The sequence below is a fragment of the Microtus ochrogaster genome, chromosome 5, assembly GCF_000317375.1.
Source record: "Microtus ochrogaster isolate Prairie Vole_2 chromosome 5, MicOch1.0, whole genome shotgun sequence".
Taxonomy (NCBI): Eukaryota; Metazoa; Chordata; class Mammalia; order Rodentia; family Cricetidae; genus Microtus; species Microtus ochrogaster.
The window spans coordinates 67,917,460-67,929,972 of record NC_022012.1 but is presented as its reverse complement, the minus strand read 5'-3'; the positions used below and the strand labels follow the sequence as shown (position 1 = coordinate 67,929,972).

At 45.2% G+C, this 12,513-nt stretch overlaps 1 protein-coding gene across 1 annotated transcript in view; it reads right to left on the bottom strand.

Annotated features, from left to right (window-relative positions):
• Positions 1 to 12,513, bottom strand: part of Myzap (myocardial zonula adherens protein) — a 95,075-nt gene that overhangs the window by 71,702 nt on the left and 10,860 nt on the right. The window contains exon 2 of the mRNA XM_013346398.2: positions 10,583 to 10,669. Coding sequence (XP_013201852.2) covers positions 10,583 to 10,669 — 87 coding nt within the window. The remainder of the gene's footprint in view (positions 1 to 10,582; positions 10,670 to 12,513) is intronic.

Here is a 12,513-nt window from a genome sequence, read left to right as displayed (position 1 = left end):
ACTTCCTGCTCGGCTGGCGACTAGACTCCCTTCGTGGTTGTACAGAGGGCTGACGGTGATCTGTAAGTTTTTTCCCCTTTAAATAAATACTACCCTATTAATTATAATTCCAAACTGCTGTGGCATTGTTTGTGACTTAAGCCTACAAAATCTTTAAAAAAAAATATGTATATGTCGGACCTATTGTGAATATGCTAGGTCTGAAACAACACCAGGCAAAAGCGCCTTGAAAACTAAAGCCCTTTAAGTGTTAGGATGAAAAGAAAGTTCCTGCCATAGAAAGGAGCAGAGACAATTCACCAAATTGGCTTTCCATAAACCCCACATAAAATGCACCAGGATTAAGAGCAGGTGCACACAGTAACACACAAAGAAACTGCGATCGGTGATTTCCCATGAGCACTCACATCTCAGAATTTACCTCGGGCACTAGCTGCACCTGTTTTCCCTGGGCTGGAAAAGGAAGAGGAGCCACAGACAGTAACCCACTCTAAAATTCTACATGATGCCCCCAGGAACTCAGTGGCCATTTGATTAGTGAGGCTAGTGATGAGGGTCTACGCTTTTCACATCTTAAACATGTGATCCACAGCACAATAAACTCCACGAAGGCAGGGAGTGTATCTATTACTCTCATGGCTGTAACTCCACACCCAAAATAGACACTCAATAAATACGGGAGGAGTGAATGCGTGTTCATGTGTGTGTTCCATGTTGGTAGGTGCGCATGTGGGTGCATGCCAGTATGCATATGAAAGTATATATGTGTATGTGCACATGTAGAGGTCACAGGTTGACCTCAGGTGTCAACCTCAGCAATACCGTAGTTCACCTCTTTTGAGACACTGTTTTGGCATTGTGTTGTATGAGTGTATAGAGTTCCACCGCTGAAAAAGTTTTGGAGAAAGGTGAACTCTGTGTTCTAGAAGAGGAACCGGGGTCCCCTTGTGAGGGCTTGAGACGGGAGCACTGCAGAGGTTGGTGAAGGCCCAGGAGCAGAACCTCAGGCCTCTTCTTGAGAGGCAGAGACAGGCCCTGCGCACTGTCATAGAGGCAGCCCAGCCCCAGCTGCAGCCATGAATCATGGCCGCACACCCGCTCACTTGGCAACAGTCAGGATGTTGTATAAACAGGTTCTCCAAGGACAAGAACCAGCAGGCTTGTTCATCTAAGCTTTTGAAGGAAAGGGGCTATAAAATCTGCCGGTGGGGGTTTCCTCCTCTGACACACTGCTGGCTCCGGGAGTCCTGGACTCTGTACCCGTATGCACACAGCCAGTCTCGCTCACTTAGCTTCTCCGAGTCTCAAAACAAAGTAATTAAAGGTCACTGAAGGACACATAATGTCCTTCCTGCTGTGCGTTAGTAGCTTCTCATAGCAGAGTCTCTTCTAGCTGCTCTATTAATATATGCACATAATGAAGATTTTGCTCATGATGAAGATCACAGAGCCAGCGCCAACCAGATCCAAGACTATGCAGCCACATTCTGGTTCAGTGTGATGCATCTGTCATAGCTAATATTGGTCTCCTCTCTCTCACAAACACTCTCTCCCCCCTTCTTCCCCTCTCTCTCCTTTCTTTCCCTCTCCTTTTCTATCCGTGTGTGTGTGTGTGTGTGTGTGTGTGTGTGTGTGTGCTCACAGGATTACAGGGCATACAGATTTGGGCAAGAAAATGGATACAGAACTTCAGAGAGTTACCGAGTTTTTTGAAAATGAAAGGATAACAGTATCTAATTTCAAAATGATCTATACATTTTATTCCTAAAGTTTAACCCTCTTTATAGACATCCCACATTTCCAATTCTTCTCCATGAAATCTGTGATGATAAGAAATCATTGCTCCTTCTTCCATTATTATGTTTAATAAAAGAATTAAAAAGCCAGGGGCAGTGGCAGACACCTGTAATCCCAGTCCTTGGAAGGTAGAGGCAAGAGGATCAGTAGTTCAAAGACAGCCTCAGCTACATGAGACAAACATGCAAACAAACAAAAAGTAAAAAGAAAACAAAAAGCTAATTTATCTGAGTTGCTCAAACGATTTAAAGAACTTTCTATGATGATCCGTGTCACTCCCCAATAAAAAATATGCTAGAGTCTTAACTGCTAGTCACTTAAAATCTGACCTTACTTAGAGACAGGATCAACTTAAAATACTGTTGTTAAGACTGGGATCTACGCCATGGTCACCAGCATCCTTACAGAAAAAGGGTATTTGGACAGACGTGAACACAGGGGCTGCTCCATCTGTGGACAGCAATTACATAGCCACAAGACAAGGACTAACAAGAGCCTCTGTACCTCCAGAGAGAATGTGGCCCTGCATCCATTCCAGGCTTCTAGTCCTCAGAACTATGCAATAATAAAATTCTATTTTTCAGCCCATGTAGTCTACAGTGTTGTTATGGCAACTTATGAAACTGATCATCACAGTCACTAAACACCTACTGTGTGCAGAGAGCAAGGCCCTGTAGAGACAGAATAGAGTCTATGCCTTTGGTTCTGTGTGTTTCTATGCTAACTCAACGTCATCTTCACATTCAAATGTTTACAGAAACGTGTATCCGTTCTTATGGACATTTCTTTGCTAAGAACACTACAGGTAAAGCAATAAAGCCAGTCTGGAACCTGGAGCTTGAAGGAGGGGCGATCATGGATGCACAGGATAGACAGACAGCGTCTCAATGGAAAAGCAAGCCATTGTTGAGCCTGGAGGGGCAGGTTGTTTACTCTTTTTAGAATGTTTATTTTATTTTTAATTATGCACATGTCTGTGTGTAGGTATGAGCATGAATGTACAAAAAATGCCAGAAGTGTTGGGCATCCACAGCTGTAATTGCAGGCAGTTATAAGCTGTCCATCTCAGGTGTTGGGAACTGAACTCGGATCCTCTGCAAGAAAGGTTTGTGTTCTTAACCACTGACCACCTCTCCAGCCGTGGCACATTTACTTTACAGTAAGGCTGGGACTGAATATCTCAGTAGCTATTTGAGGAAGAAGGTTCTAGGGAAAAACTGATATCAGAGTCTAAAAGTGAATGAATTGTTCTCTGGAGAAAATGAGGGGGTAGAGACAGAGGGAATCTGCTTAAGATAGGAACAGTTCAACCCCAGGGAAGGATGGGGCTCTCTCCCAACCCCTCTCCTCCTCCACTAACCATTCTATTTATTCCCTATAATATTCTTATGTCTATTCCCTATAATATCCCCAGATCCAGGCCCAAGACTGACCCTACCAGGTTCCCTGGAAGTGCATGAGCCAGACTGGCTCTGGAGGAAATACACTCAGTAAATGAGCCTAAGAACAAAAACCCATTCTCACCAGGAATCACGGTATAGGAATGTCATGTGCATAGGTCACAGTCAGAATGTCTCCTAAATGTGTGTGCCCATGTTCCATTCAAGGTTCCAATGTTGCCTAAAACTTTTTAAATGTGGAAATAGTAATAACAGTAATAGTAGCAACACACCAATCAACTCTCATCACTCTGGTGGGCAGAAAAAAAAAATCACAAGCCAGCATGGCTTTCATCGGGAGAGGATGCACAAACCACAGCTGGTTATGCCATCTCCAAACCAGGCAAGAGTGAGTTCTCTACAGTTGGGTCTTTGCAGACCGGGAAGGTGGAGGCAGGTAGGTCTTTGCAAAGAGGGAACGTGGGGGTCAGAGGACTCTGAAGAGAGAAATGTGGACCAGGTAATGGTAGAGTGATGCTCAGATCTATGAGAAGAGTAGAATGACATCAGCAAGGATACAGAAGGAAAAGACCAAGAGGAAGAAGAAAGACAAGACAGTGCTTCATGGATGGGAATGATTGATTCCACGACAGCTAAAGAGAGAGATGCTGAGGCCAAGGCTAAGGTCATCGGGTTTGACCTTCAAAAGACAAAGGTGGTATTAAGTCACTCCATTTTATAGGCCAGACATAGTCGGGGTGGAGGGGAGGGCGGGGAGGCACCTTTCCCATACTAGTTTACTTTTTAAATGTGCATATATGGGGGATGGAGGGGCATGTGCCTATGTATACAAAGGCCAGAGAATGACCTCATGTGTCACCCTCAAGAACATTGTCTACTACCTTTGAGAAGTTTCCTCATGGACCTGGAGCTCACCAACTAGGCTGGACTGGCTGGCCACCAAGCTCCAGGGACTCAATGTCTCTGTCTCCCCAGGGCTGTGATTGCAAGTGCCCATCTCCATGCAGAGCACTTTTCATTGAGTGCTGAGGTTTAAGCTCAGGTCCTCATGTGTGCGATACAAGAACTTTACAGCCTGAACTTTCTCCCCAGCTCTGCTCAGCTCATTTGCTCTTTGTGACTGGACATCACCACACCTGCTTACAGAAGAAACTAGTGTGTGTTTTCCAGACCTGGTGGCCAGGAGAAAAACTCTCAAGAGAAAGACTGAGTCTCAGGCAGGTGAGCATCTGCTTTAGAGTTAGGAAAACTCCACAATACACCCCATGATTCCATGTCTCTGGCACAGTGCTGACTACTGAACTTGCCTTGAGCATCCTCCCAACACATCTCCATGAAACAGGAAAAAATATGCCCTCTTCAAGCCTTCTGAGCTGTGAAGCATTCCTCTCTGTGATGAACAGAGAACAGCTAGAAGAATAGCCAGCAGGCAGCGGGTTTATGTAGAGTTATGCCCCCTGGCAGCATCTGCTATGGCAGTCAGTGACTAAGGCCCAGCTGCCCACAGCCAGCTGCAGCTCTAATGCCCTGGAAATCCTCGGTGAAGTTTCACTTGATTAGAAGTCAATCAGGCCATTTGACATCTTCAGACTTCCATGTCCCATCTAGCTGCAATCCCTGGTTTAGGAAATCAGGGATTCCCCTTCAAAGGAACCAAAGTCATTAAGCCTGGGAAGATCACCCAGAATGTTGGGTACCTTGCAATTTTGTGGCTTCCAGGTAGGAGCAGACACACTGCAACCACATCAGAAGAAGTGGCTCCTCCAGGGAACCCTTGTTGGTATGTGAACCCTGTTCCCAGTGAGTCAAGTCCAGGAATCCAGCCAGGACATGGTGTCAAAGTCACTGTCTACCCAGTGAGCACTAGGATATCTGAGTGCTGCCACCACCCAAGTCCTGGGGAACTAGCCAGCCTCACCCTCCCCTCTACTCCAGTTCTCCTGCAGTGAGTCACCAGATTGTTACAGATGAACACTTCATATCTCACACCCGGTGCCCCAGTGGGCCAGAGGCATCAGGGTGCACAGCTCCCGAGTTCCTCAGAACCTGACTGTTCCTAAGTACCTGCAGTGGGCTATCTCTGAGGGCATAAGGAGAAAGGTGACCCTGCTTTGCTATAAATATATGAAGGCTCAGTGTGTATGTGTGTGTGCATGTGTATGTGTGTGTGTGTTAATTTGAAGAAGAAATTAAGAAAGTCGCAAATCATATTCTTGGAAAGGTTAATGTTGAGGTTTTTGAACCATTTCATCTTCTTAACTTTCTCCTTATAAGTCCCATTTGTCAAGTGAGCCAGTCATTGCTCCTAACAGTAAGATTTGTGAAGGCTGGGACTCTTCTAATCCTTTCAGTGATGTCACAGAAGAGTAGCCACTTGGCCTGGGGGAATCTGAGTAAGTATCTCCCAGAAAAAAAAAAGAAAAGAAAAAAAAAGGCAAATAAATCCAAAAGCCTGTACTTAGCCTCAGGGTGGATGACAGATCTTAGTTTGGGGACTAGACTTAGATTTTTCACTCTGATTACTAAGGCGGTTGGAAATGACACCACTGAAGGAGTGATGTGCCCTTTCCCGGTCCAACAACTTCTATCACTTTTATGTGACTTAATTTGGAAGCAGGATCATTCCTTTGTATGTCTTCCACCTTTATTGATAAAATCTTCCAGCAAGGGCCCTGTCTCCTCAAGTCTAGAGCTGTTCTGTGGCTTCTCAATGGTGTAGGACCTGGCTTCTTTTTGTCATTTATCACTTCCTTTAACTTTTGAAATATTTATTTATTTATTGTATTGTGGGTTTGCACACATTCTAGCTTACATGTGGAAGGAAAAGGACAGCTTGGAAGAATCAGATGTCTCTTTCTACCATGTATGACCGAGCGATCAAACTCAGGGTGTCAGGCTTAGTGACAGATGTCTTTCTTTACCAGCTGAACCATCTCACCAATCCCCACCCCCACGAGCCTCTTGGAAAAAAGAGCTCTCTGCTGACTGCTCTGAGTATAAATGTCGTTTTCATCTAATTGTAATCATTATGGAGCTGCAACTATCATGGTGAAATACAGAGTGGATATATTCTGCCGTGGCCTTTTTCTCCCCAAATAGATCGTTTCCCATTGAATGAGTATCTGTCATAAAAATATTCCTTTGAGTTCTAGTGCAAGTTATAGCAATCTGCACACGCTCTCAGAGAAAATGACGCCATCAATGTCTTTAGCAACTTGCATAAAGCTATTTTCATTTTAACTATTGATACTTTTCCCCTCCATAAATAAAAGTAATACCTGATGCTTACTAATTTGGAAAGCACTCTTCAAGACAAGATGGGCAGGCATACAACTTGAGTACAAACTCCACAGCTAAGCATTCAAACTCTTTCCAGGGGAGCGTTTGGTTCTTCTATGAGAACAACTGCTCCGGGGCACCTTCCCTGATTGTAGCTTCCAGAAACATCTCATTCCCTCTGACTCTACCACATACATGGACACAGCCACCATGGCCCTGGTCCCATCACCCACTCTGGACCGGCCTTCTTCCTCAAACTATCCCAGATGCCATCAGCTATAAAAGGGACAGAGAGAGTGAGGACAAAAAGGGAAGAAGGGGATACTCCCCAACAAGTGGGCCCCATTCAATCCTGGTAATCACAAGCGTCTAGTAGCTAAAGCCTCACTGCCCTGTTCCTACACTGTTATGAGCTTCAGCTAACACCAATTATCAACTTGACAGGATCTAGAACTGCCTAGGATATCAAGTACTGGGTATTTCTGTGAGGGAGTCTCTAGATTGGATAAACTGAGGTAGGGATTCCCATCCTGACTGTGTGGGCACTGTCCCATGGGCTAAATTAAAAGGGAGGAGCAAACTAAGGGCCACTTCCATCTCTCCCTGCTTCCTGACTGCAGATGCACTGTGAGTGACCAGATGCCTCAGGTCTCTGCCACCATGGCCTCCACACCGTGATGTACCCTTGAACCCTTAGCCCAGTGCAAACGCTTCCTTCCTCAAGCTGTATCTGTCACAGTTCGCCACAGCAATGAAAGAAACACAATGAATACAGCTACCAAGCGTTTCCTTTGCTGAGTGTTCATAGCCTTGGGGAAGCCGAAAGAACCTCTTCAATCACATTTCATACGCAGAAAAATGAAATCCATTCACTCACTATTATAGGGCTCATATTCTAAACTCAGCAAGTATATCGACATGTTTGTTACAAGGTTTTCGGCCCAGGATCTAACCAAGGTCCGCTCTGTCTAATTTCCCAACAACAAAAGCTCATCTTGTTTTTAATACCATCAAATTCATGGAGAGGGAGTCAGGCCAATCATTCTATAGAAGGGCCTACATTTTGGAGCCTTCTGTTTCCTTATTATTAATTCAGTTACACAATTCAGCTTGGAGATTACACAGGTCTTGCGTGTACTTCTTAACCACATCACTTTGGAAGTCCTCTGAGGGTTGTCATCTGCTGGTAGTGCTGGGTTGGGTCCCCGGTTGAAATTTTACTCAACTGTAAGGTCCACGGCTCCTTTACAGGCCACACTTTACATGTGACTCTCCTACTCGGTGACAATGTGCAACTAACTAGTTTCTTAGCCACTGATGAGCCTATCTGGAAATTCTAAAACAGATTTTCTAAATTAGTGTTCTAGAACAAGCTCCCCTTCCCTTCCCTCTATGCCTCTCGGGTTATCACTAGTGTTGGAAGTTTTGTTATTAGTCAATATATCATAATCCATGGTAGGCTGAGTGTCCTTTATCTCAAAATGCTTAGGACCAGAAGAGCCACAGATGTTGGAGTTGTTTACACTTGGTTGAGGATATTTGTACAGATGTTACCAGTTAGGCATGTCTATCCACCAAAATTCAAAATCCAAAATGTTCCAAAATCCAACTCATTATGAGGCTCATTGTTGGGGCTATTTAGCTGGCACACACCTTTAATCCTAGCACTTGGGAGGCTGAAGCAGATGGATCTCTGTGAGTTTGTAGCCAGCCTGGTCTACAGAGTAAGTCTGAGGATAGTCAGGGTTGTTATACAGAGAAACCCAGTCTCAAAGAAAAAGAAAAACAGGGGAAAATAGGGCTATTTAATTTGTACTGATCTTAATCTTTTTGGTGTTGAACACCAAACAATTTAACCAGAAAGAGTTGTCAGGGTTGGAGAGAAGGCTCAGGGGTTAAAAGCAACTTTTGCTCTTCCAGATGACCAGGTTAGATTCCCAACACCTACATGGCAACTCACAACCACCTGAAACTCTAGTTCCAGGGATCTAATGCCTTCTTCTGGCCTCCATGGATATTAAATGCAAGTAGTACACAGATGCACATATAGGCAAAACACACAAGATAAAAATAAACAAATCTTTAATAAAAAAAATAAAATAAAACCATCTCCTAGGGCCTTGGCCAGTACCTCACTGGTGCTGCCTGATTTCCAGAACCAGGTCTACCTTGACCTTCTCCTGTCCCCACTCTACCTGCTGGAACCAACATTCTTCCCAGTGCTGTTAGTGAGACACTTCCTCTCCTTTGAAGCAGGTTAAAGTTTACATTCTCTCATGGCTTTCTGGCCATAACTTCACCTTCCCCTACTTCCTCTGCCTCTCTGCCCTTTGCATCATCACTGATAACTTGTTGACTTTGGTAGAAAGTGAGAAGAGGGGGCTGCGAAGATGTCTCAGTTAGCAAAGGGCTTGCTGTGCAATCTTGAGGACCTCAGATCAGCAGCCACATTAAAAGAGAGGCAAATCCCCAGAGCTCCATGGCAAACTGGTAAGCTCCGCCTTCAGAGAGAGACCCCATCTCAAGAAATAAAGCCAGGCACGGTGATGCACACCTGTAATCCATACTCAGGAGCCAGAGGCAGGCAGATCTCTGTAAGTTTAGGGCCAGGCTGTCCTACACTGAGTTCCAGGACAGTCGGGAATACTTAGAGAGACCCGATCTGAAAAGCGAACAAGTAGGTTAGAAGAAACAGCTCCATGGTTTAAGTGCTCTTGTTCCTGCAGAGGACCTGGATATAGTTCCCAACACCCACATGGCGGCTCACAACCATCCATAACTTCAGTTCCAAAAAATCCAACATCCTCTTCTGACTTCTGAGGGCATCAGGCACACATGTGTTGCCCACACACATGCAGACAAAACACTCATAAATAAAATTTGAAAACTTTGAGAGAGAGAGAGAGAAGAAATAAGATGGAAAGCAACTGAAGTAGACACCCAATGTCTGCCTCTGATCACCACAGGCACATGCAGACATACATGAACACACACACATACACACAAAGTTAGGAGAAGAGCGCAACAGGACAGGAGAGACGGATACACATAACAAACTCTGGGATACTAGCAGCCTCCTACTAGTCTACAGGAAGCTTCTTTATTCATGGTTCACTACGGTATTGGTTACCTCAAAAGTGAAGCTTGCATTTCAAGAAGTTATAATCTCATAATTCTACCCATGAAATTTATAACCTATTATTTCATTTTATGTTCATATAAAACACCCACCAGAAGAAGGACTGCCTAGTGTCTGGCATGCCTATCCCTTTCTCTGACGTTGTCTCTCCAGAAAGTACATCATTATTTTGTTTGCTTTCATTCCCACCCAACTAGAATATCATCTCCGTGAGTGACAGCCATTGCCTTGTTTACTGGTATGTTCACTACTGGAGTCCTAGTGGTTGAAATTTAGCAGGTGCCAGTCATGGCTTAGGAATGAGAAAAATGGCATCACCTGGAACACAGGTGGAGCGCTAAGCAGGCCCTCCCATTTATTTGTTAAGCCTACACTTCTGCCACCTGCCAGAGTCACTTAGCACCACCTCTATGTTCCCAGATAGGAACACATGGGACACGACATGACCACTGTTTGTGTATATACCTGTCCCACCTGAAAAACTGCAAGTCCTTCTAAAGCAAAGGTAGGGCCATGGTTATCTGCATGGTACCAGCACTCACTTCAGAAGTGACACAGAAGTGTTTGTAGGTTTCCTCTTGTAACCAGCCAAGACCATGCTCAGCTGCCTGCTGGGCTCTTCCTGCCAGCCAGAGCCAGCCTTCCATTCTGGAGCTCCTGTTCCAGCAACTTACAAAAGGCCCTTTGACTCCACCGCACGGGCCATTCCAGGAAATACCATCTTCCCTGCCACAGTACCTGACACTAAGTCCAGTGTGCCCACAGCTGGGACGTTACCCAGAGCCACAGTGTTTCCCAGGAAACAAGGGCGGGCACAAGGCTGCAGAGGCAGCTGGGAAAGCAGGGTGGAAGGCTGAGGGCCTTTTCTTCAGCAACAGCCAATGGATAGCTCGGGGAATAGCTTTGGTGAGCGGGGAGACACATTAACATAGACCAGCCACAGGCCCTGGCCTCCGAGAAGACTCACCTGATCTTTCCTCTCAATCTTCTTTTCTGTTTGCTGGGGTGCTGGACTCTCCGGAGGTACGGTCAGCCGTAGTCTGCAGACGTTTGCCTAAAAGAGGTGGAGGACAGTCCAGTTAGGATGAGTCTGGGTCAGAAGGAGCCGGAGGCCCTGGGCTCTCTCTCTCTCTGCCTATTCCACAGCGATGGGCACATCGTATCACACTGACCACACTGGAAGGTGGCTAGGAGTGAGATCAGCATGGCCTGGCACAGGTGCCCACCAACAGAGTCCACTAGCAGCCCACCCATCACTCAAACAAGGAGCTATTAAATACCTTCAGGGATTCCAAACACTTTTAAATGGTTCGGGTTTCATAACAATATGCCTAAAATGATCTCATTTCACAGATAAAAACCAAAATCCACTAGGGAGATAGAAGCCAAATTATATAATGCAGTTACCTCTTGTCTAAAGTCTGAGATTCCCTGTGATGGGGTTGGATGCATTTTCTACTTTTCTAGCCTATGCATTTAACTTTTCTACAACAGATATGGAAATGTTAATCACAGGCTTTTATTTTACATGTTGTGTGTGCATGGGTGTGTATGCCACAACACGCAGGTGGCAGGGCAAAGGACAACTCTGTGGGATCCGTGCTGTCCTTTTTCCTTTCTGTGGGTCCTGGAGATCACACTCAGGCCAGGCTTGCATGGCGAGGAGCCTTTCCTTACTGAGCCATCTCACCGGCCCGATCACAACTTTCATAAAGTTTCTTTAATCACATTCATATTCAATATTAACAGTAGGCAGACGTGACTTAAATGTCCACTGTCAGATGGCGGAGCCAAATATATACACACAACAGAATGCTACTCAGCTTTAAAAGGGAAGGTAGTTCTGATACAGCACAACATGACAACACCCTACCCGAAATAAGCCAAATACATCAGAGCAAAACAACCTTCTATGTGATGTACCTAGACCAGTCACACCCATCGAGAGTGGGCGTGGAAGGTGCTGCCAGGAGTTAAGGAGATGGAGAGTGGGGAGGTAGCATTTAGCGGGTATAGAACTTCAGTTTGAGATGATGGAAGAATTGGCAGTGCCAGGGAGCCACAGTAAATGCACGCAAAGCCATAAACCTGTACACCTAAGAACAGTTAAGGTGACAAATGTAATGTCTGATGTACTTTAGAGAGAAGAAGGAGAAGGAAGAGGAGGAGGAGGAGGAGGAGGAGGAGGAGAAGAAGAAGAAGAAGAAGAAGAAGAAGAAAGCCAAAGCTGCTCATGTTTGCTGAAAGTTCAAAGGGATTTTAACAGAAAAGGCAGGCTGGGAAGCAAAGCGTAATTGCCAAGGCGTGAACATCTGACAGCTTCTCTAGCAATACCATCAGCACCTGTCACTGACCTCTGACGCACTCTGTCAGGGTATCAAAGGCTGTCGATAAAGTCCACTGTAATTTTGGAATAAAGGCCAGGAATAGCGGTATACATCTTTGATCTCAGCACTCAGAAGGCAGAGGCAGGTGGATCTCTGTGAGGTCGAGGCCAGCCTGGTCTACATAGCAAGTTCCCAGGACAGTCAGACCGACACAGTGGGACCCTACCTCGAAAACAAACAAAATATAATACACACACACACACACACACACACACACACACATATATATATACATACATACACACACATACATATGCACATATATACATGAATAAAGGTTTCCAAGAGGCCAGCACTGGGGGTGTGGCTCGATGGGAAAACTCTGATCTAACAGGCAGGAACACTGGGTTCAATCTCAGTACTGCAAAGCCAAGCCAACCCAATGAGAAAGTCTAAATTATACTATTTCTCTTCAGTTTAAGCACAAAAGAAGCATTTACGCATCCCCTTAGGAGAGCTACAGCTTGTGAGATTTTTCAAGAGCCTGGTGACAGCGAGGGATCCTAAGCAG